This window comes from Molothrus ater, chromosome 10, assembly GCF_012460135.2.
Source record: "Molothrus ater isolate BHLD 08-10-18 breed brown headed cowbird chromosome 10, BPBGC_Mater_1.1, whole genome shotgun sequence".
NCBI lineage: Eukaryota > Metazoa > Chordata > Aves > Passeriformes > Icteridae > Molothrus > Molothrus ater.
The window spans coordinates 4,447,176-4,468,192 of NC_050487.2; the positions used below are offsets into that span (position 1 = coordinate 4,447,176).

Sequence of the window (21,017 nt, forward strand, 5' to 3'; positions counted from 1 at the left end):
AGCACACTCAGCTTGTGATCCACAGCAGCTGAGGAGCTTCCAAGCACTGCCAGCATCTGAGGAGCCTCTGTGCTACCAGCGAGCGATCATCTGCTGTGTGCTGCCAGTGACCGAGGAGCCTCCAAGTCCTGCCGGTGAGTGAGGAACCTCCAAGTCTGCCCGTGACTGAGGAGGAACCTCCAAGTGCTGCCAGCGACCAGGGAGCCTCTGGGTCCTGCCAGTGACCGAGGAACCTCTGAGTCCTGACAGAGACTGAGAGCAGTCAATTCCAGGAGCAGCAATGTCGGAGGCCAGGGAGGAGCCAGCGGCGCCCCGAGCCGTCCGGGTGTGCCGCATCTGTGTGGATTTCCTGCACAGCCCCGCTGCTGCCGTGGAGCCCTGCGGACATGTGTTCTGCCACGCCTGCATCCAGCCCCAGGCCGCCCCTGATGCCGCCGCCACCTGCCCGACCTGCCAAGGGCCCATCGTGAGCATCCGCGTCCTGCAGGATCAGGAGAGCCTCCCCGGGCCGGTCCCGCGCCGCCCCCGCCGCCGCCTCCATCCCTTCGTGGCGCGCTGGCGGCAGCGGCAGCAGCAGGAGGCGCAGGAGGATGCGGCTCCTGGAGGTGGCCGGCGCCGCAGACTGGCTGATGGGGACAGGGCCCCAAGCCCTGTGCCCCGCCAGCGTCCCCGGAGAGAGCTGGATGTCCTGAGAAGAAACGGGCTGGGACAGCGGCCACCATGGGGAAATGAAGCCATGGCCGCAGGGGACAACCGGCACCGCCCCCATGTCATCTGATTTGATGTGGCTCCTCCACGGCCCGTCGGAACTGAAAATCAGCATGCTGAGAAGGGCCTCGTCTGATTTCTTCTTCCCCTTTGCATATTACTTCAAGACTAGGAGAATGGGAACTGTGGGAGGGAAAGCATGTAGTTGTAGAAACTTGGGGATAGAGTTCGATATTGATATTAGGAGATTAGGATATTAGGATGTTAGGATGTTTCTTAGGATGTTAAGGATGTTTATTAGGATGTTAGGATGTTTGTTCGGATGTTCGCTATGAAATAAACGTTTTTTCAATTTAAAGCGTTAGAAAGCAGTCATTCTTTATCAGTGCTGGACACACAGAAGTGTATCTATCTCCTTTAATCTGATGTGTGTGGTGAAAATTCACAACAGGGTATTTATTCCATCCTGATCATACATATTCATTACAATGTGTCTCCTACCTAATACGCTAACACCACTTCCCTAGAACTAATTTGCATGCATTCACCTTTAACTGGAAGTCTTTTTTTGGTCCTGGAGGTCATCTAACAGGGGGGTCTCATGGTCATATTCACTGAATGCTTCAGTATTACTGGTGACCTTTCTTTGAACTTTTTCTTTGGTATGCACTATTGGTTTTTGTTACGTAACTTGCAAAAACCCCTCTGTAGTCCTCTATCTTTTTCTCCACTGGTTCCAGCTACATTTATCCTCCTTTATACATACCTTTAATCTTTTTTGCTAGTTAGCCCTAAAGCTCTATTCAGCATCTTCAGGGGAACTGAAAATTTCTAGTCTCTGTGTTATTTATCAAGTCCCCCCTTTTCTTGAGACTGTCTCTTTTAGGCAAGTCCCAATACTTCATTTTCCAGCCCAAAGTGCTGCAAGAGGTACAGGAGTTTTAGCATTCCTGTGTGTGACAGAAGTGTGAATCACATGGATTTTAGAGGACAGAGCAAGGTCCCCAATCCCTGATGCAGGGAATAAAGATTTCCTCATGTGATTAAACACTGTCAGAACAGGATTCAGTAGTGTGGTAACTCAGGTTTTAAGGGTAATGTAAAGTTAACAGCATCTAACCTTCCCTCAGTGTAGACAGCCAGACAAATATGCTCAGTGTCCTGGTGGTTAAAGCTTAATCAGAGAATCACTGGATGGTTTGGGGTTAGAAGGGAATCCAAAGCCCATCCAGTCCCACCCCCTGCCATGAAGACACCCTCCACTATCCCAGGCTGCTCCAAGCCCTGTCCAGCCTGGCCTTGGACACTGCCAGGGATCCAGGGGCAGCCACAGCTGCTCTGGGCAGCCTGTGCCAGGGCCTCAGCACACTCACAGGGAAGAATTTCTTCCCAATACCTAATCTAAATCTATCTTGTGTCATCCCCCTTGTCTCTTGAGTGTTAATTTTGTTACCATGTGTCCTGACAGTAAATCCATGAACACTTAGTTTGCATTCAGAAATCAAGTGTGGTTTCTCATCTATAACTTTGAACTTGCAGGGCTTGTCACTGAAGCACATTATGTTCCTGTTTGATGGACAGCCCATTAAAGAAGCAGACACACCTGCACAGGTATGAAAAACACTCTTACTGCAAATTGTTACACAGATATTCGGGTGTCTGAGTGGTGATCAAAGGGGCTTGAAATCAAAATGATCCTGAAATAGTTGCTGTGAGTTTAGCATGGTCCAACAAATGTGTGCAGGGTGACTGACGGAAAGTGTTTCATGTCTTAGTTATTCCTGCAGTGCTGATTAGGAGCAGAGAGCCACGTGCTTTTGTCACCACATGTTTTTCAAGTTTTCTATATTTCTTATAATTTCTTTATTTTTAAAATGTTAAAATAATCCCTGTGTTACTCCCACAGCTGGAGATGGAACACGATGACACGATCGAAGTGTACCAGCAGCAGACAGGAGGAGGGTGCTAAGACACAGCATCTTTTGGGGAACACTTTGAGGATCCTCATCACACCCCACTCTCTCATCTCTCCTTGGATTTGCTGTTTGATTAGGCAACAGATGAATGTGCCAATCACACAGGGTTCTTTGAAGCTTCACAGGATATTTACCAAAGTTGCTTGTTGTCTTTGACATTCTGTGTGCACAAGTCAAAATAGTATCTGCAGGGATTGAGCTGTGTCTGAATTTCACCATTTAAAATTCAGATTAAGTAATATGTGTTGTCTCTCTGTTGTTAGCCTTTTTTAAAATGTGTTGTATTATCTTTTTTCACTCTCTCTTTAAACTTGTGGCCTAAGCATTCATCCATGTGCTGGGACACTGAGTGTTCATTCCTGTCTCTGGTTGGTCTTGTCCCTCTGTTTTAACTCAAACTATATAAATAGTTCAATGTATTTTCATGCCAAGTGTGAGTGTAAAAGTTTCCTTTAAAGATGTGCATGAGAGAAGGAACACAGATACAGGTTTTAAATTTTTAGCTCATGTTACAAATTCAGTCAGTCCCTTGGGCAGCATCCTGCCCTTGACTGGGGCTAGAACACAATACAATGCTTAGGGATAGTGTTTAAATACTAAAGGTTTACATGTGTTTTTTCATATTATGATAAAGTAGGCCAAAATATACTTTTTAAGTGCAGAAATTAGATTTTTTTTTTTGGCTTGCACTATTGCAGAACTGGATGTAGCAGCAGGACAGCTGGTCTAAAAACTTAATGCTTGTGATAGAGTAGCTGTGTTTTTTTGTTGTGCAAGGTTATAAAAAAATCCCATCACTGAAATTCCAGCTGTTTGCTGAGGGCTGGGCAGCATCTGTCCCTTTGCCCTGCTCCCTTAACTTTGAGTCTTTTTCTGTGGGCACTGGAAGTCTGTGGCCTCAGGTTTCTTTTTAATTCCTCTTTTCTGGTATATAAACTTGGTAAATGAGAGGGGGGAAATGCCTTTTAATGTCACCAAACTCTGCAGAAGAGCTAGTAAGTGAGGAGAGACATTTAGGTGTCTTCAAAATAATAATAATAATAATAATAATAATAATAATAATAATAATAATAATAATAATAATAAACGGCTGTCCTGCCCCTCCAGCCTTGCTGAGGTTTAATTATTTGTGTGGTGGTTTGGGCTCCATGAAGCCTGTTCCAGAGGAATTTTAACTCAGGCTGTCCTGCTGCTCCATGGAATCATCCCCAGCCTTTTCTCTTTCCATTTGTTCACATTAGCTGTGCTCCTTCTTGCTGAAATCTGGTTGGAAAGGTCCCTGTTCCCTTCTCGGGGTGGCGGTGAGCTGGGGTGGGATATCCCGCGGATCCCCTCCGGGACTCGGGTCCGCTCTCTGTGCAGGAAAGGCGGCGTGGGGGCTACTCCGGCCAATCCGCCCCGCACTACCCCCGCTCCCTGGGGCGTTTTGCAGATTCTCCTGCATCCTCCCCGTTGTTGCTGTTATAAAGGAGAAGCTTGACCAGGCCAATATTCAAGCAGCAATCAATTTATTAATTAACACGGTAAAGTATGAGCAATACAGCGCTGGGTACAGTGGGGGAAGTTTTCCCTCCAACTGCACACCCATAGTTGAGGCTTACAGGTATTTATAGGGGTACTCATCAGCTTTCTCAGCAGTTTCTATTCCCAATTTTTACATCACAATTCTATACACTATTGTGATTTAGTTTTTCTCAGGATGTATCCCAAAAGGAGCATCTCCAGATGGTGGTGGTCCAGTTTCCAAAAGAAGAAAGATGAATCCCATCTGGTGAAGTCCAGCTCCCCAGATGTGGGTCCACCTTTTAATTGCAAGGACTATAATCTAACAACAGTGATGTCCGGATTCCCTTGGTCGAAACTATAAATGCTTGAGGTGATGGTCATCTTCCTTTCTCAAGCTGCTTTTCTCTGCTTTATTAAGGCGTGAGATAAGCATATTTCCTTTACATATATTCCAAAGCTATAGTTTTAAGGATACAAGCAATATTCTAAAATTATACTTCAAAAGGTTATTATTGCAGAACTCTGTAAGGATTAACTACAAGCAAAAAGCAACATCCTTAACGCTTTAATTCCAATGCTCCTAAATCAACTAAGGTTAATTGCAAACAAAAGATAGGTTCAAAGGCCTTCTTCCATGCTTTACTTTCCTCAGTTATTATTAGAATTCGCAACTGTCCCATTGTCGGTCTCCACACATCTCACAATCACAAATACACACATTGCCTGTATGTATCTGACACGAAACACAGCTTTATATTTCACATTTCCCACAGGGAATTCCCGAGGTTCCCCCCCCCCAACCTGCTGCCGGCTGGAGGACCGGCCGCTACCATAGAGGCGATAAGGGCGGATAGAGCGCCGCCCTCCGCCCCGCCCCGCCGGCGGCCGCTCCGGCCGCGCACCCGGAAGCGGCGGCGGGGCCGCGCCATGGCGGGGACGGCGCTGAAGCGGCTCATGGCCGAGTACAAGCGTGAGTGGCGCTCCCTGGGCCCCTGGCGCTGCCCTCCCGAAGGGGAGCGCTCCCAAAGCCCGGCAGGGCCCGCGGGCCGGGCGGGGCCGTGACGGCCGCCGGGCAGGCCGGGCCGCGGGCCTCGCCGTGCCCCGCGTCCTCTCTGCCTCCGTGCAGAGCTCCCGGGGCGGGCTGAGGGTCACGGACGGGTCCGGGGCACTGCCCGCTCTGAGGGGGCTGTGGGAAGGGAGTCCTGCCCCGTGTCCCACCGGGACACCGAGGGGACAGCTCGGTGTGTGGGTGACACCTCTGGGATTCCGCTGTTCCACGGGGAGGCTGGGAACCCTGGGCAAGCGGCAAGTTATTTTGATGTTTTCCTTGTTAAATTTTCCAGATGGGACAGAATACAGGTATGGAAATCTCTGTTGCAGAGCTCTGTTATTACAACAAAGATAAGTCGAGGTGTTTGTCAGGGCAGATCCTTCTGGTTGTGGCTGCCCCATCCCTGGGAGTGTCCAGGGCCAGGTGGGACAGGGCTTGGGGCGAGCTGGGCCAGTAGAAGATGTCCCTGCCCATGGCAGGGGTGAAATGACATGAACTTTAATGTCCCTTCCAACTTGAATGATTCTGTAATTCTTTGGAATCTTTAATGGAAGCAGAATGGCTAGTAAAAGGATTTAAACTCGAATTTAGTAGTGAAAGACTAGACTTGTTTGTTTAAAAACCACTGTGGGATGTGGCTGCAGGGGGTGGCTGCAGTGATGCTCACCACAGGGACCAGAGACCAGACCTCTGGGAATCCCAGAGCTTCTGGGATGGCTCATCTGCTCCCTCATGGGTTTGAGACGTGTCCAGAGGTGCCTTTTGTTGGCAAGAAATACTTGTTTGTGTACCTAGGTGCTTTTGGGCTTTAATGCTCTGGCTTTTATTTACAGCAAGGAAGTAGAATAGATGCAAGGCTGATGGGCTCCTGCTGGACTTGAAAGGAGGAGTCAGTTCCCAGAGATGTTCAGGTGTTAGGAAGAGCTTGGGATGGAAGCGAGGCTGCTCTCTAAGGAAGGAGCTGGGTGTTGTGGCAAGAGTTTGGCCTTTTGTCCCCTGGCATCTCTAGGAGAGAGCCCCTGTGTACCTGGGGTGGCCTGGGGGCTCAGCCTGCAGCCCCAGCAGTGCAAGGGAGCTGGGCTGGGAAGGAGGATGGAGCTGCCCAGGGCTGGCCATGCAGCACCCACAGCCCCGTGTGAGGCTGGGCAGGACAGGAGAGGCTGGGCTGAGCAAAGCTGCCCGTGAGGGGACTCCCATGGCTGGGATAAAACTCTCCCTGTGCAGGGCTGGGCTGTGGAGCTCAGCAGAGCTGCTCCAGCTGAGCTGGGGAGCTGAAAGAGCCCTGGCTGGGATAAAACTCTCCCTGTGCACGTTTGTGGAGCTCAGCAGAGCTGCTCCAGCTGAGCTGGGGAGCTGAAAGAGCCCTGGCTGGGATAAAACTCTCCCTGTGCACGTTTGTGGAGCTCAGCAGAGCTGCTCCAGCTGAGCTGGGGAGCTGAAAGAGCCCTGGCTGGGATAAAACTCTCCCTGTGCACGTTTGTGGAGCTCAGCACGGCTGCTCCAGCTGAGCTGGGGAGCTGAAGGGCCGGGAGCCCTGGCTGGGATAAAACTCTCCCTGTGCATGGTTGTGGAGCTCAGCAGGGCTGCTCCAGCTGAGCTGGGGAGCCCTGGCTGCTGCCAGCACGCCCCAAGGGCAGGACTCGCAGGTGACTTTTGATCCAGATCGTCCCAGGCTATGCCAGAAGAGGCTGGGGTGGGAGGAACAAAGGGACTGGCCCTGCCAGGCTCTCTGGGCGCTGCTCTCCCTCGCTGTGTCCGGGCAGGGGCTGCGCTCGGTGCTGCCCGGCAGGAGCCGGGGGCGGTGCCGGGAGCAGCGTGTCCGGGTGTGCTCGGCACGGAGGTGATGATCCAAAGAGATCCATCCCCGTTTGGCTGGAGTCCCCTTGGGCATGGAGGATGGACCGTGGAGCCCAGTAAAGAGAAGGGAAAGTGCTGATAGGGGTCCTGCATTTGCTGGCCCAAAGGACCCATGGTGTCTCTGCCCACCAAAGGTACAGGGAAAGCTATGAGGACTTTGAGGGCCAGCAACATCCAGGGACAGCTGGTGCTAAATCCTTTTGAACTGCCTTTCCCCTGCACGAGGGTCCAGTCCCCCTCCTGCCCTGGGACTGGGACCAGTAAATTCATTTTGGGTTCCCTAAGTGCCCCCACTGGCACTAAGGGGTGATGTCTCCAAACCTATCAGGGATGGGAGACCCCTGCAAGCGAGTTCCTCTTCCTGAAACCCCACTTGTGACTGTCTCTGTCCTCCTCTGCCGAGCCAGGGCAGCAGAGAGACCTGCTGGGAGCCAGGGTGGATGGTGGATGGAATGTGGCCATGCCCTGGGGACAAGCAGAGGCCAGGCCATGCTGCCAGGGCAGCACCCAGTGTCCCTGGACAGAGGCACTGTGTCCTCTGCTCTTATCCTGGAGCTTTGTCCTGGGCTCCAGCATCCTCATCCCAGGGGCTGCTTCCCATAGGCTGGCATGGAGCTACTGATGTTTCTAATTCCTCCTGTGAATGTTTCTGTGTGCAGGGATCATGTGGCTGAGGCCCTGCAAAGCTGGTGAACCCTTTGGCTTGGCTGGGCCATGGTGGGGAAGTGAAGTTGTGTCCTTGGGTGGCCAAGGTGCCAGTCAGGTCTGGGAAGAAGTGCCTGCAGTGTAACTGAGAGTGGAGCCTGGCAGCTAAAAAGACATTTCATGAGGATTAACTGGTCCCTTGCAAGGCTGCCACAATGGAAATCTGTCCTGAGTGGGATGGGTAAGCAGATAGTGATGGGGACATCACAGCTGAGGAGTGGGACAGTGCCCCACCACCTGCACTGGGTACTAGGAGGACGCACAAGGGAACTTGGAAAGAAGGGGTTAATGAGATGTAACAGGGAGCTTGGCTTTGAGCCCAAGGGGAGTTCTACAGCCCTGCACATAAAGGCCACAAAAAGCCGGCACTAGGCCAATTCCAGCCATGTGATAGGAAAGGTGGGACAAACAGCCAGCACTCTGAGGGGTGAAATCCCAGGGACAGACTGAGCTGTGAGCACAGGCTGCCCAGCTACAGGTGGATAACTGTGCTGGGGTGGCCTGCTGCCATCACAGCCTCTTCCATTCCATCCACAGCAGGGCTATGGTGGCAGCAGCAGCAGCAGGGGCCCTAGAGGTGCCTTGTTGTATTGCCTGGTCCTGGAGAGTCTCTGCCAAACAACCTCAGTCTCTTTGCAAAGGGCACAAAAAGATTCCAAGAGCTGGTGTCGGTGTGTAGTGCTACAATGGTATTTTCAGGAAAATACCAGGTATGTTTCAGGTATATTTCAGGAAAAGTGGTGGAAGAGGCAAATGATTCAACAGATCCTTTGCTGTATTCCAGAGCTGCTGTATTTGAAGGGGAAAATGCTCACTGGGGCTGATAAATGATCAGCCAGACATTTCTCATGAGTTTGGAGAAAGCAGGAGGCTTGGAGGAAGCAGAACTTTGCAAATAAGCTCTGCCCTGTGAGGAAGTGATTTTAACTGTTGACACTGGATTTTAAGTCGAGGATGTTGATCAGCAGCATGAAGCTGAGATAGAGGCTGATCATCAGCAGTGTAGCCCAGGCATCAGCACTGGGACCAGTCCTCTTCCTTCTTGATAGTGGCCCGAATAAAGGGGTCCAGGGCACCCTCAGCAAGTTTGCTGAATTTCCTACAGTGGGAGGAGCTGCTGAGACACCAGAAGGTGACTCTGCACCCACAAGGACCTCAACAGGCCGGAGAAATGGGCTGACGGAACCTCCTGAAGTTCAACCAAGGGCTGAACAGAGTCCTCCCGCTGGGGAGGTGCAGCCCCAGACCCCAGCACATGGCATGGAAACCAGGAGGGACCGCCTGGAAGGGATCTGGGCAAACACTGAGGTGTGCAGCCCACTGCCAGGTGGGCCTTGTGCCACAGGATGTGTCTGTGGATGGGGAGCTCCTGGGTGTGGCCCTCAGAGCCCTGTGATGTCAGGCCGTGTCACTCATGGTCATTATGACGCCACCTGCGTAACTATAACCACCAGCGTTGGGTAGTGCCAGCACACTCAGCTTGTGATCCACAGCAGCTGAGGAGCTTCCAAGCACTGCCAGCATCTGAGGAGCCTCTGTGCTACCAGCGAGCGATCATCTGCTGTGTGCTGCCAGTGGCTGAGGAACCTCCAAGTCCTGCCGGTGAGTGAGGAACCTCCAAGTCTGCCCGTGACTGAGGAGGAACCTCCAAGTGCTGCCAGCGACCAGGGAGCCTCTGAGTCCTGCCAGTGACCGAGGAACCTCTGAGTCCTGACAGAGACTGAGAGCAGTCAATTCCAGGAGCAGCAATGTCGGAGGCCAGGGAGGAGCCAGCGGCGCCCCGAGCCGTCCGGGTGTGCCGCATCTGTGTGGATTTCCTGCACAGCCCCGCTGCTGCCGTGGAGCCCTGCGGACATGTGTTCTGCCACGCCTGCATCCAGCCCCAGGCCGCCCCTGATGCCGCCGCCACCTGCCCGACCTGCCAAGGGCCCATCGTGAGCATCCGCGTCCTGCAGGATCAGGAGAGCCGCCCCGGGCCGGTCCCGCGCCGCCCCCGCCGCCGCCTCCATCCCTTCGTGGCGCGCTGGCGGCAGCGGCAGCAGCAGGAGGCGCAGGAGGATGCGGCTCCTGGAGGTGGCCGGCGCCGCAGACTGGCTGATGGGGACAGGGCCCCAAGCCCTGTGCCCCGCCAGCGTCCCCGGAGAGAGCTGGATGTCCTGAGAAGAAACGGGCTGGGACAGCGGCCACCATGGGGAAATGAAGCCATGGCCGCAGGGGACAACCGGCACCGCCCCCATGTCATCTGATTTGATGTGGCTCCTCCACGGCCCGTCGGAACTGAAAATCAGCATGCTGAGAAGGGCCTCGTCTGATTTCTTCTTCCCCTTTGCATATTACTTCAAGACTAGGAGAATGGGAACTGTGGGAGGGAAAGCATGTAGTTGTAGAAACTTGGGGATAGAGTTCGATATTGATATTAGGAGATTAGGATATTAGGATGTTAGGATGTTTCTTAGGATGTTAAGGATGTTTATTAGGATGTTAGGATGTTTGTTCGGATGTTCGCTATGAAATAAACGTTTTTTCAATTTAAAGCGTTAGAAAGCAGTCATTCTTTATCAGTGCTGGACACACAGAAGTGTATCTATCTCCTTTAATCTGATGTGTGTGGTGAAAATTCACAACAGGGTATTTATTCCATCCTGATCATACATATTCATTACAATGTGTCTCCTACCTAATACGCTAACACCACTTCCCTAGAACTAATTTGCATGCATTCACCTTTAACTGGAAGTCTTTTTTTGGTCCTGGAGGTCATCTAACAGGGGGGTCTCATGGTCATATTCACTGAATGCTTCAGTATTACTGGTGACCTTTCTTTGAACTTTTTCTTTGGTATGCACTATTGGTTTTTGTTACGTAACTTGCAAAAACCCCTCTGTAGTCCTCTATCTTTTTCTCCACTGGTTCCAGCTACATTTATCCTCCTTTATACATACCTTTAATCTTTTTTGCTAGTTAGCCCTAAAGCTCTATTCAGCATCTTCAGGGGAACTGAAAATTTCTGGTCTCTGTGTTATTTATCAAGTCCCCCCTTTTCTTGAGACTGTCTCTTTTAGGCAAGTCCCAATACTTCATTTTCCAGCCCAAAGTGCTGCAAGAGGTACAGGAGTTTTAGCATTCCTGTGTGTGACAGAAGTGTGAATCACATGGATTTTAGAGGACAGAGCAAGGTCCCCAATCCCTGATGCAGGGAATAAAGATTTCCTCATGTGATTAAACACTGTCAGAACAGGATTCAGTAGTGTGGTAACTCAGGTTTTAAGGGTAATGTAAAGTTAACAGCATCTAACCTTCCCTCAGTGTAGACAGCCAGACAAATATGCTCAGTGTCCTGGTGGTTAAAGCTTAATCAGAGAATCACTGGATGGTTTGGGGTTAGAAGGGAATCCAAAGCCCATCCAGTCCCACCCCCTGCCATGAAGACACCCTCCACTATCCCAGGCTGCTCCAAGCCCTGTCCAGCCTGGCCTTGGACACTGCCAGGGATCCAGGGGCAGCCACAGCTGCTCTGGGCAGCCTGTGCCAGGGCCTCAGCACACTCACAGGGAAGAATTTCTTCCCAATACCTAATCTAAATCTATCTTGTGTCATCCCCCTTGTCTCTTGAGTGTTAATTTTGTTACCATGTGTCCTGACAGTAAATCCATGAACACTTAGTTTGCATTCAGAAATCAAGTGTGGTTTCTCATCTATAACTTTGAACTTGCAGGGCTTGTCACTGAAGCACATTATGTTCCTGTTTGATGGACAGCCCATTAAAGAAGCAGACACACCTGCACAGGTATGAAAAACACTCTTACTGCAAATTGTTACACAGATATTCGGGTGTCTGAGTGGTGATCAAAGGGGCTTGAAATCAAAATGATCCTGAAATAGTTGCTGTGAGTTTAGCATGGTCCAACAAATGTGTGCAGGGTGACTGACGGAAAGTGTTTCATGTCTTAGTTATTCCTGCAGTGCTGATTAGGAGCAGAGAGCCACGTGCTTTTGTCACCACATGTTTTTCAAGTTTTCTATATTTCTTATAATTTCTTTATTTTTAAAATGTTAAAATAATCCCTGTGTTACTCCCACAGCTGGAGATGGAACACGATGACACGATCGAAGTGTACCAGCAGCAGACAGGAGGAGGGTGCTAAGACACAGCATCTTTTGGGGAACACTTTGAGGATCCTCATCACACCCCACTCTCTCATCTCTCCTTGGATTTGCTGTTTGATTAGGCAACAGATGAATGTGCCAATCACACAGGGTTCTTTGAAGCTTCACAGGATATTTACCAAAGTTGCTTGTTGTCTTTGACATTCTGTGTGCACAAGTCAAAATAGTATCTGCAGGGATTGAGCTGTGTCTGAATTTCACCATTTAAAATTCAGATTAAGTAATATGTGTTGTCTCTCTGTTGTTAGCCTTTTTTAAAATGTGTTGTATTATCTTTTTTCACTCTCTCTTTAAACTTGTGGCCTAAGCATTCATCCATGTGCTGGGACACTGAGTGTTCATTCCTGTCTCTGGTTGGTCTTGTCCCTCTGTTTTAACTCAAACTATATAAATAGTTCAATGTATTTTCATGCCAAGTGTGAGTGTAAAAGTTTCCTTTAAAGATGTGCATGAGAGAAGGAACACAGATACAGGTTTTAAATTTTTAGCTCATGTTACAAATTCAGTCAGTCCCTTGGGCAGCATCCTGCCCTTGACTGGGGCTAGAACACAATACAATGCTTAGGGATAGTGTTTAAATACTAAAGGTTTACATGTGTTTTTTCATATTATGATAAAGTAGGCCAAAATATACTTTTTAAGTGCAGAAATTAGATTTTTTTTTTTGGCTTGCACTATTGCAGAACTGGATGTAGCAGCAGGACAGCTGGTCTAAAAACTTAATGCTTGTGATAGAGTAGCTGTGTTTTTTTGTTGTGCAAGGTTATAAAAAAATCCCATCACTGAAATTCCAGCTGTTTGCTGAGGGCTGGGCAGCATCTGTCCCTTTGCCCTGCTCCCTTAACTTTGAGTCTTTTTCTGTGGGCACTGGAAGTCTGTGGCCTCAGGTTTCTTTTTAATTCCTCTTTTCTGGTATATAAACTTGGTAAATGAGAGGGGGGAAATGCCTTTTAATGTCACCAAACTCTGCAGAAGAGCTAGTAAGTGAGGAGAGACATTTAGGTGTCTTCAAAATAATAATAATAATAATAATAATAATAATAATAATAATAATAATAATAAACGGCTGTCCTGCCCCTCCAGCCTTGCTGAGGTTTAATTATTTGTGTGGTGGTTTGGGCTCCATGAAGCCTGTTCCAGAGGAATTTTAACTCAGGCTGTCCTGCTGCTCCATGGAATCATCCCCAGCCTTTTCTCTTTCCATTTGTTCACATTAGCTGTGCTCCTTCTTGCTGAAATCTGGTTGGAAAGGTCCCTGTTCCCTTCTCGGGGTGGCGGTGAGCTGGGGTGGGATATCCCGCGGATCCCCTCCGGGACTCGGGTCCGCTCTCTGTGCAGGAAAGGCGGCGTGGGGGCTACTCCGGCCAATCCGCCCCGCACTACCCCCGCTCCCTGGGGCGTTTTGCAGATTCTCCTGCATCCTCCCCGTTGTTGCTGTTATAAAGGAGAAGCTTGACCAGGCCAATATTCAAGCAGCAATCAATTTATTAATTAACACGGTAAAGTATGAGCAATACAGCGCTGGGTACAGTGGGGGAAGTTTTCCCTCCAACTGCACACCCATAGTTGAGGCTTACAGGTATTTATAGGGGTACTCATCAGCTTTCTCAGCAGTTTCTATTCCCAATTTTTACATCACAGTTCTATACACTATTGTGATTTAGTTTTTCTCAGGATGTATCCCAAAAGGAGCATCTCCAGATGGTGGTGGTCCAGTTTCCAAAAGAAGAAAGATGAATCCCATCTGGTGAAGTCCAGCTCCCCAGATGTGGGTCCACCTTTTAATTGCAAGGACTATAATCTAACAACAGTGATGTCCGGATTCCCTTGGTCGAAACTATAAATCCTTGAGGTGATGGTCATCTTCCTTTCTCAAGCTGCTTTTCTCTGCTTTATTAAGGCGTGAGATAAGCATATTTCCTTTAGATATATTCCAAAGCTATAGTTTTAAGGATACAAGCAATATTCTAAAATTATACTTCAAAAGGTTATTATTGCAGAACTCTGTAAGGATTAACTACAAGCAAAAAGCAACATCCTTAACGCTTTAATTCCAATGCTCCTAAATCAACTAAGGTTAATTGCAAACAAAAGATAGGTTCAAAGGCCTTCTTCCATGCTTTACTTTCCTCAGTTATTATTAGAATTCGCAACTGTCCCATTGTCGGTCTCCACACATCTCACAATCACAAATACACACATTGCCTGTATGTATCTGACACGAAACACAGCTTTATATTTCACATTTCCCACAGGGAATTCCCGAGGTTTCCCCCCCCCAACCTGCTGCCGGCTGGAGGACCGGCCGCTACCATAGAGGCGATAAGGGCGGATAGAGCGCCGCCCTCCGCCCCGCCCCGCCGGCGGCCGCTCCGGCCGCGCACCCGGAAGCGGCGGCGGGGCCGCGCCATGGCGGGGACGGCGCTGAAGCGGCTCATGGCCGAGTACAAGCGTGAGTGGCGCTCCCTGGGCCCCTGGCGCTGCCCTCCCGAAGGGGAGCGCTCCCAAAGCCCGGCAGGGCCCGCGGGCCGGGCGGGGCCGTGACGGCCGCCGGGCAGGCCGGGCCGCGGGCCTCGCCGTGCCCCGCGTCCTCTCTGCCTCCGTGCAGAGCTCCCGGGGCGGGCTGAGGGTCACGGACGGGTCCGGGGCACTGCCCGCTCTGAGGGGGCTGTGGGAAGGGAGTCCTGCCCCGTGTCCCACCGGGACACCGAGGGGACAGCTCGGTGTGTGGGTGACACCTCTGGGATTCCGCTGTTCCACGGGGAGGCTGGGAACCCTGGGCAAGCGGCAAGTTATTTTGATGTTTTCCTTGTTAAATTTTCCAGATGGGACAGAATACAGGTATGGAAATCTCTGTTGCAGAGCTCTGTTATTACAGCAAAGATAAGTCGAGGTGTTTGTCAGGGCAGATCCTTCTGGTTGTGGCTGCCCCATCCCTGGGAGTGTCCAGGGCCAGGTGGGACAGGGCTTGGGGCGAGCTGGGCCAGTAGAAGATGTCCCTGCCCATGGCAGGGGTGAAATGACATGAACTTTAATGTCCCTTCCAACTTGAATGATTCTGTAATTCTTTGGAGTCTTTAATGGAAGCAGAATGGCTAGTAAAAGGATTTAAACTCGAATTTAGTAGTGAAAGACTAGACTTGTTTGTTTAAAAACCACTGTGGGATGTGGCTGCAGGGGGTGGCTGCAGTGATGCTCACCACAGGGACCAGAGACCAGACCTCTGGGAATCCCAGAGCTTCTGGGATGGCTCATCTGCTCCCTCATGGGTTTGAGACGTGTCCAGAGGTGCCTTTTGTTGGCAAGAAATACTTGTTTGTGTACCTAGGTGCTTTTGGGCTTTAATGCTCTGGCTTTTATTTACAGCAAGGAAGTAGAATGGAGGAAAGAAATGTTTGGTGGGGATGGGGCTGTAAGAACTCTCTGCTCCAGGGAAGATCACTTCCTGTGCTCTGTCCAGAGGCAGGGACTTGTTTCTGTCATCATTCAGTGCAATACTCCAGCCTGTGTGAAGGAGAGCATTTATAGACACACATTTTCTGCCAGCACTGTGCCTGCTCTCAGGGTGCTCTGCAGTTCTCTAAGCTGAGCTGTCACACAGGTGTTTGGGCAGCCAAGACTCCCCACCCAGCTGGCTGTATTTTGTGCTGACAATGTGTGTCCTAGAAATCTGCATTTTCCTGTTGTAATCCAGAGGCAGTGACCTGAAAAACAACCACAGAAAGTCCTGGCACTGCTTCTGTCCTCTCGTATCAATGCCCTAAGTCTCAAAAAAGCATTTATGATCCTTTGTTGTTGAGGAGCACAGAGATCTTACTGGAGTGTCTTGTATGAACAAAATCTTTAGGAAAAATGATATAAAATGATCTCAGAAAGATTTTGACTTAATGCCACAGGCAGGCATGTGGTGAATCTTCTCTGCCTAGTTTCCCAGGGTAACACTAGGCAGGAACAGAGATAATGTTTTGTCTGTGATCTGCCTTTACAAGCACTTTCCCATGCCCAATAAAACACAGTATTGTAAAAAATGAATGTAACTGGCAGTGGCTGAGTGCACAGTGCTTTCTGGAAGCCTGAGCTGCAGCAGTGCAGTAAAACAGACATTTTGGTGTCTGTGGATTCCCCTCTGCTGCATGTTTGTTATTTTCCTTTAGCACAAACCCCAGAATCAAGCCTGACTTACAACCTTTCCCTCGTGTCTCTCTAAAGACTGGCAGTTAATTGTAGCTCTGCAGAATCTCTCAGCCCTCTAGAGATTTTCAGCTGAAGTTATAGTGAAAAATAAAAATAGCTCCTGGTTGGAGGTAGTTCTGCTGCCTCTTTCTGCAGAGAAGGAGCCAGTCCTGCCTTGGGACAGGGCTGGAGTCTGAGGTTCAGCTCAGTGTGAAGTTTCTCCCTCCTGATGATGTGTGTTGCCCTGGGTGAATGTGGGCATGGGAATGGTTTTCAGTGACCCTCTGTTGCCTGCTCACCTTGGGTGAAATCTTGTATGTGTTGTCTACAAAGTTGTGGACACTTCTTTTTTCTTCATTTTCCCTCCTCTCCTCCCCTCCAGCTCTTCCCTTTAGTTACTTCTAATTGTGACAGTGTGGCTGTCAGTGCCTTGCTGGTGGGTGTATTTTCCTTACCAGACTTCTAATTCTTTCCATTTTTTCCTTTTTCAATTTTTGTCTTTCATCTTTTTCTGTGCATGCCCACACACTCATGTTTAAGTCTTAATTTAAAGATTGATTGTTTCCTTCTGTGAAAAATTCTTGACATTGTGAGGAGTTTCTACCTGGTGGAGCCCAGATATATTACTGCATTTTGGGAGAGGCTGTGAAATTGCACTGGTTTTCTTTCCTTTTAAAGAAGGAAGGGAAGCTGTGGGCATCCAGATGACACAGATTTGGTTTCTTGTCCTCATTTAGATCTTTGCATGTTTGACTTTTTGCTTTCTCAGATTTACTCTCTACTCTGCCAGAGTTAGTTTGGCTAAAGCTTTAAAAAAAATAGATATAAAAAGGGCATCATTTTTATTAGAGCATGTGCCTGTTGTTAATTCTAGATGTATAATAGTATTAAAGCTTGACCTAAGTCCCTCAGTAGCTTATTTTTGTGAGAGTTAAAAATTGGAAACCTTATTTTTCTGTGTTTACTGTTTCTTGATGCCAGATCTTGAAGATGTCTTATGCTGGCTGAAATTTCAAGTCTAAAATGGGTCACTGTGGAAGAATTAAATCTCTAGAGACCTGAGAAATGCAGTCCCTGACTGTGTGCACTGGATTTCCTTCCTGGTACAAACAGGCAGCAGGGCAGTGGATTGTAATGCCAACAGGTTTCTTTGGAAGTGCTGTCATGTTGAAAATAAAAGATTTATGTGAATTGTGAGATTTGGGAAGTCACAGAAACAATAAAGCTTCTGAACCTGGCAGGGCTTCAGTGGGTACCTCCCATCCTTAGTGCCTGGGGAGATTGTGTGGAGTCAGAAGAAAACTCACTGTTTTTCTCAGTCCAGATGCTGTCAGATACTGCACTGAGCACATACCCATAATATTTCCTGAGTCCTGGGCTTTTAATCCCCTTGCAGGTTTGCTGCAGTTTTTAGGATACTGCTGAACTTCTCTTTTAAGGATGATCTCAGTCTCTTCAGTGCTTTCACAAAATGTGTTTTCAGTTCCCCTGAGAACCGTCTCCACAGTGGAAATGGCTGATAATGACTCCACAAAGAGCAGTGACATGAAAAGGAAGGGGCTGATTGTGTGTGCAGCAAATTTGCCCTGAATTCCTGATAGAGGCATCACACTTGTCTGATGTCAGCTCTCTGTTTTAAGCTCACAAGATCTGGCTCTGCTCCCAGGGAACAAATAAAAAAGTTGCACCTGGGGAGGTTTAGATTGGCTATTATGGAAGATTTCTGCACTGAGTGGGACTGCTTGGCCTAGCTGCTCTGTCAGAGTCACTGTGCATGTGATCAGAACACTGGTTTTAGCCTTTCCCTGCTTTCTGCTGCTCACTTACAAATAGCTGGACACCTCCCTGACATTCCATTGGAGTGACCCTGTTTTGGAGGCTCTGGTGAGCTGATGCTGGGTCAGCTCCTAGTGCTTCACTGGGCTCTCAGTTTCCTTTTGAGCAGCTCTGGGGAAGTCACAGGGTAGGATGTCACTGTCCCCATGGAGACCTTTCTCAGTGATCATGTGCAGCCACTCAAAATCAAAGCTCCTGTGCCCCTGAGTGCCCAGATTCTGCTTTACCTGATCTTCAAGGATGGAAACCTTTCTCTGAGGGGAGAGCTGAGCAAGGAAGTGGAGAATGGAACCTCTGTCCTCATGAAGACCCTTTGCTCTGTGGGCTTTGGCTGTTTATTCCCATTGCTCCTGTTCTTCTTGGAGTGCTGTATGACACAATTCCATGTGGCTGCCCACCACAGGGACTGCTGCCAGCTTTTCCAGGGAGACATCAGAGGGATTTTCTTCTTAGGGAGAACAACAAGATGGAAAATCAAAGTACCTTTTCCCCCTGAGTGCCCAGATTCTGCTTTACCTGATCTTCAAGGATGGAAACCTTTCTCTGAGGGGAGAGCTGAGCAAGGAAGTGGAGAATGGAACCTCTGTCCTCATGAGGACCCTTTGCTCTGTGGGCTTTGGCTGTTTATTCCCATTGCCCCTGCTCTCCTTGGAGTGCTGTCCTGTTTGACACAATTCCATGTGGCTGCCCACCACAGGGACTGCTGCCAGCTTTTCCAGGGAGACATCAGAGGGATTTTCTTCTTAGGGAGAACCACAAGATGGAGCAAAATGATTCCAGGAGCTCCTGTGTTTGACATCTCCCTCTTTCTGTCTAAAAACATCAACAAGAAAAGCTACTGGAGACCCACTGTGAAGCTGGAAAAGCCTGCCATGGAATGTCAGAAGTGTGGAAAACAGCAGGGCTGAGTTTCAGTCTGCTGCTGGCCTTTGGAACTTCAGAGAGGGCTGTGCCAAGGTTAGGGGCACTCTGAGGAAACTGGAGATCTCTCCTGGCAATGCATCTCAGCATCTTCTTTGAATGCTGCACTAAAGGAGCTGTTTCAAGACAGAAGTCTGTTCTGTGCAGCACTGCCCATACAGCTTTCACCTACAGCCTGAACAGAAATTAGGTCAAGTGTCTCTGGCTGTGTTCTGTGTGTTCCTGAGGTGCTCCAGAGGTCATTGATGAGGAAACAGTGCTGGATAAGCAGCTGGGAGTGTCACCTCCTGCCACCAGCTGCAGCAGCTGCCCCCTGGCTCACTCAGAGTCTTGGGGTTGGTGTTGAGCCCCCAGGAATTGGTTGCCTGTTTGTGGCTGAGCTGTGCTTCAGCTGCTGCTGCCTCCCTGCAGAACATCAGAACCTAGAAACTGATGGTCAGTCTACTAGATAGAGAAAACCTGGTTGTTATTTTATCAGCACCTGGTGTACTGGCCTTCACCAGCTTGAAGTAAGGGACTGATGCTGAAGATTGTTTCATGAATTTGGAATTGTATCAGTTTCCTAGAGAAAGTGAGGATTGATGGATCCAAACTTGCTGTGCAGCCATGGCTGTTTTATTGATGCTGCTTTTTTTAAACTCACATTTTCCAGGCCATGCAGGAGGTTGGATTGAATTCTCCTGTTTTTGTGTTGTTCTGGGTTTTGCACTGAGGTGCATCAAACCTGGAGAGGTTACAGAAATACAAACTTCAGGCTGTTATGGTATCCAGCAGATACCACAGGGGTGCAAGAGTAGAGCTTTTCCCAGGAGTTGTGAAATGATTTTGGCTTCCTTCTCAGGTTTAAATTATTGCCTCTGTGAAGACAGAGGACTTGATCCTAGAGGTCTTTTCCGACCTAAACAATTCTGCGATTCCAAGGCTAGTTCTAGGAGCCTGGAAAACCCCAAAGTGCCAAATCATTTTGTCTAGAACACTGTGCTGCATTAAGCAATGGTGGTGGGGCCCCTGTGCTAAGCCAGGGCCACTCTCACACTCCCTGAAATTCTTGGGCTCACAAGTCACCTCAATCTTCTTTGTGTTTCTGTTTTTGCAGAGCTGACCCTGAACCCACCAGAAGGGATTGTGGCAGGTGAGGAGCTGAGCAGGGTTTGTGCCCTCTGGAGCTGTGACCTTGTGTTCAGGTAGCTCTGAGCATTGTTCTGTTCTGTTTCACAGGTCCCATGAATGAAGAGAACTTCTTTGAATGGGAAGCCCTGATCATGTGAGTTAAATTCTGTTTGGTGTCTGAAATCAGCAGTTGCTGTGATGAGCTTCTAGGAGGGCAGGAATTTAAAAAAGTACTTTCAGTTCTATGTGACATCAGCATTGGCCTGCATTGGGCTGGAAACTCCTCTGATCCAAACAGGGACTTAATTTGGACTTTAAACAGAGTGACAGAGGCAGCATTGGTGATGTGTACAACTTGTTGTACAGGTGTCATAATAACAAGCTCACAAATTTGTCAGGAATCCTCATTTGGGCTCCCTTGGCTATATGTTACATTTACAAACACTGTAGGAAACAAACAATTGCTTGTAGATCACACATACCTGTTGGAACATTACCTAACTGCAAGTGCAGGACAAGTTTTGAGTGGAGCAAAATACACAAATTATTAGTGACAGGAGAAAAAAAATCAATGTCTAAAATTAGTTTACTTACTATTTTTTTTTCTTGAAATATTGAAATGTTCTGATCAGAAAAAGTATTGAAATTAAAGTAAAAATTCTTTTGAAGTTCTTTACCCTTCATGAATCAGTTGGTGTTGCCAAGAGTTGGATCCAGTGGTTTTGTGTAGAAAAAGATTCACTCTTCTGTTGGTGAATAGCTCTGATCCTGACCTGCTGTGTTTTGGGGCTGATGAAAACTCCTTTACAAAGCTGTGTTCTCTCTCTTCCACTCCCCAGCTGATGGGTGTGGTTGGTGGTGGCAAAATTTGCCATGAAAAGACAAAATCTTTTTGCCCAGCATCTTACAGGTTGTCTTCTCTCTTTCTTGTACTCCTACTCAAGCTGTACCTCCTTTGGGCACTTTGAGTACGTGGAATAACCAGTGATTTTTACAAAATAAACTTC

General features: G+C 48.8%; 1 protein-coding gene across 4 annotated transcripts in view; it reads left to right on the forward strand.

The window, feature by feature from the left end:
- The window catches only part of UBE2G2 (ubiquitin conjugating enzyme E2 G2), a 41,062-nt gene that overhangs the window by 8,191 nt on the left and 11,854 nt on the right, over positions 1 to 21,017 (forward strand). The window contains exons 3-8 of one of the 4 annotated variants that reach the window (XR_008508557.1): positions 2,248 to 2,319; positions 2,615 to 5,160; positions 11,519 to 11,590; positions 11,886 to 19,090; positions 19,997 to 20,032; positions 20,119 to 20,134. Coding sequence is in view for 3 of the 4 variants with exons in the window: in XM_036388641.2 (XP_036244534.1) it covers positions 19,146 to 19,335; positions 19,997 to 20,032; positions 20,119 to 20,164 (272 nt within the window). In the remaining variant the exon portion in view is untranslated. Of the gene's footprint in view, positions 1 to 2,247; positions 2,320 to 2,614; positions 5,161 to 11,518; positions 11,591 to 11,885; positions 19,336 to 19,381; positions 19,410 to 19,996; positions 20,033 to 20,118; positions 20,165 to 21,017 lie in introns of those variants that run through there. The other 3 variants (XM_036388642.2, XM_036388641.2, XM_036388643.2) reach the window with 3 other exon arrangements.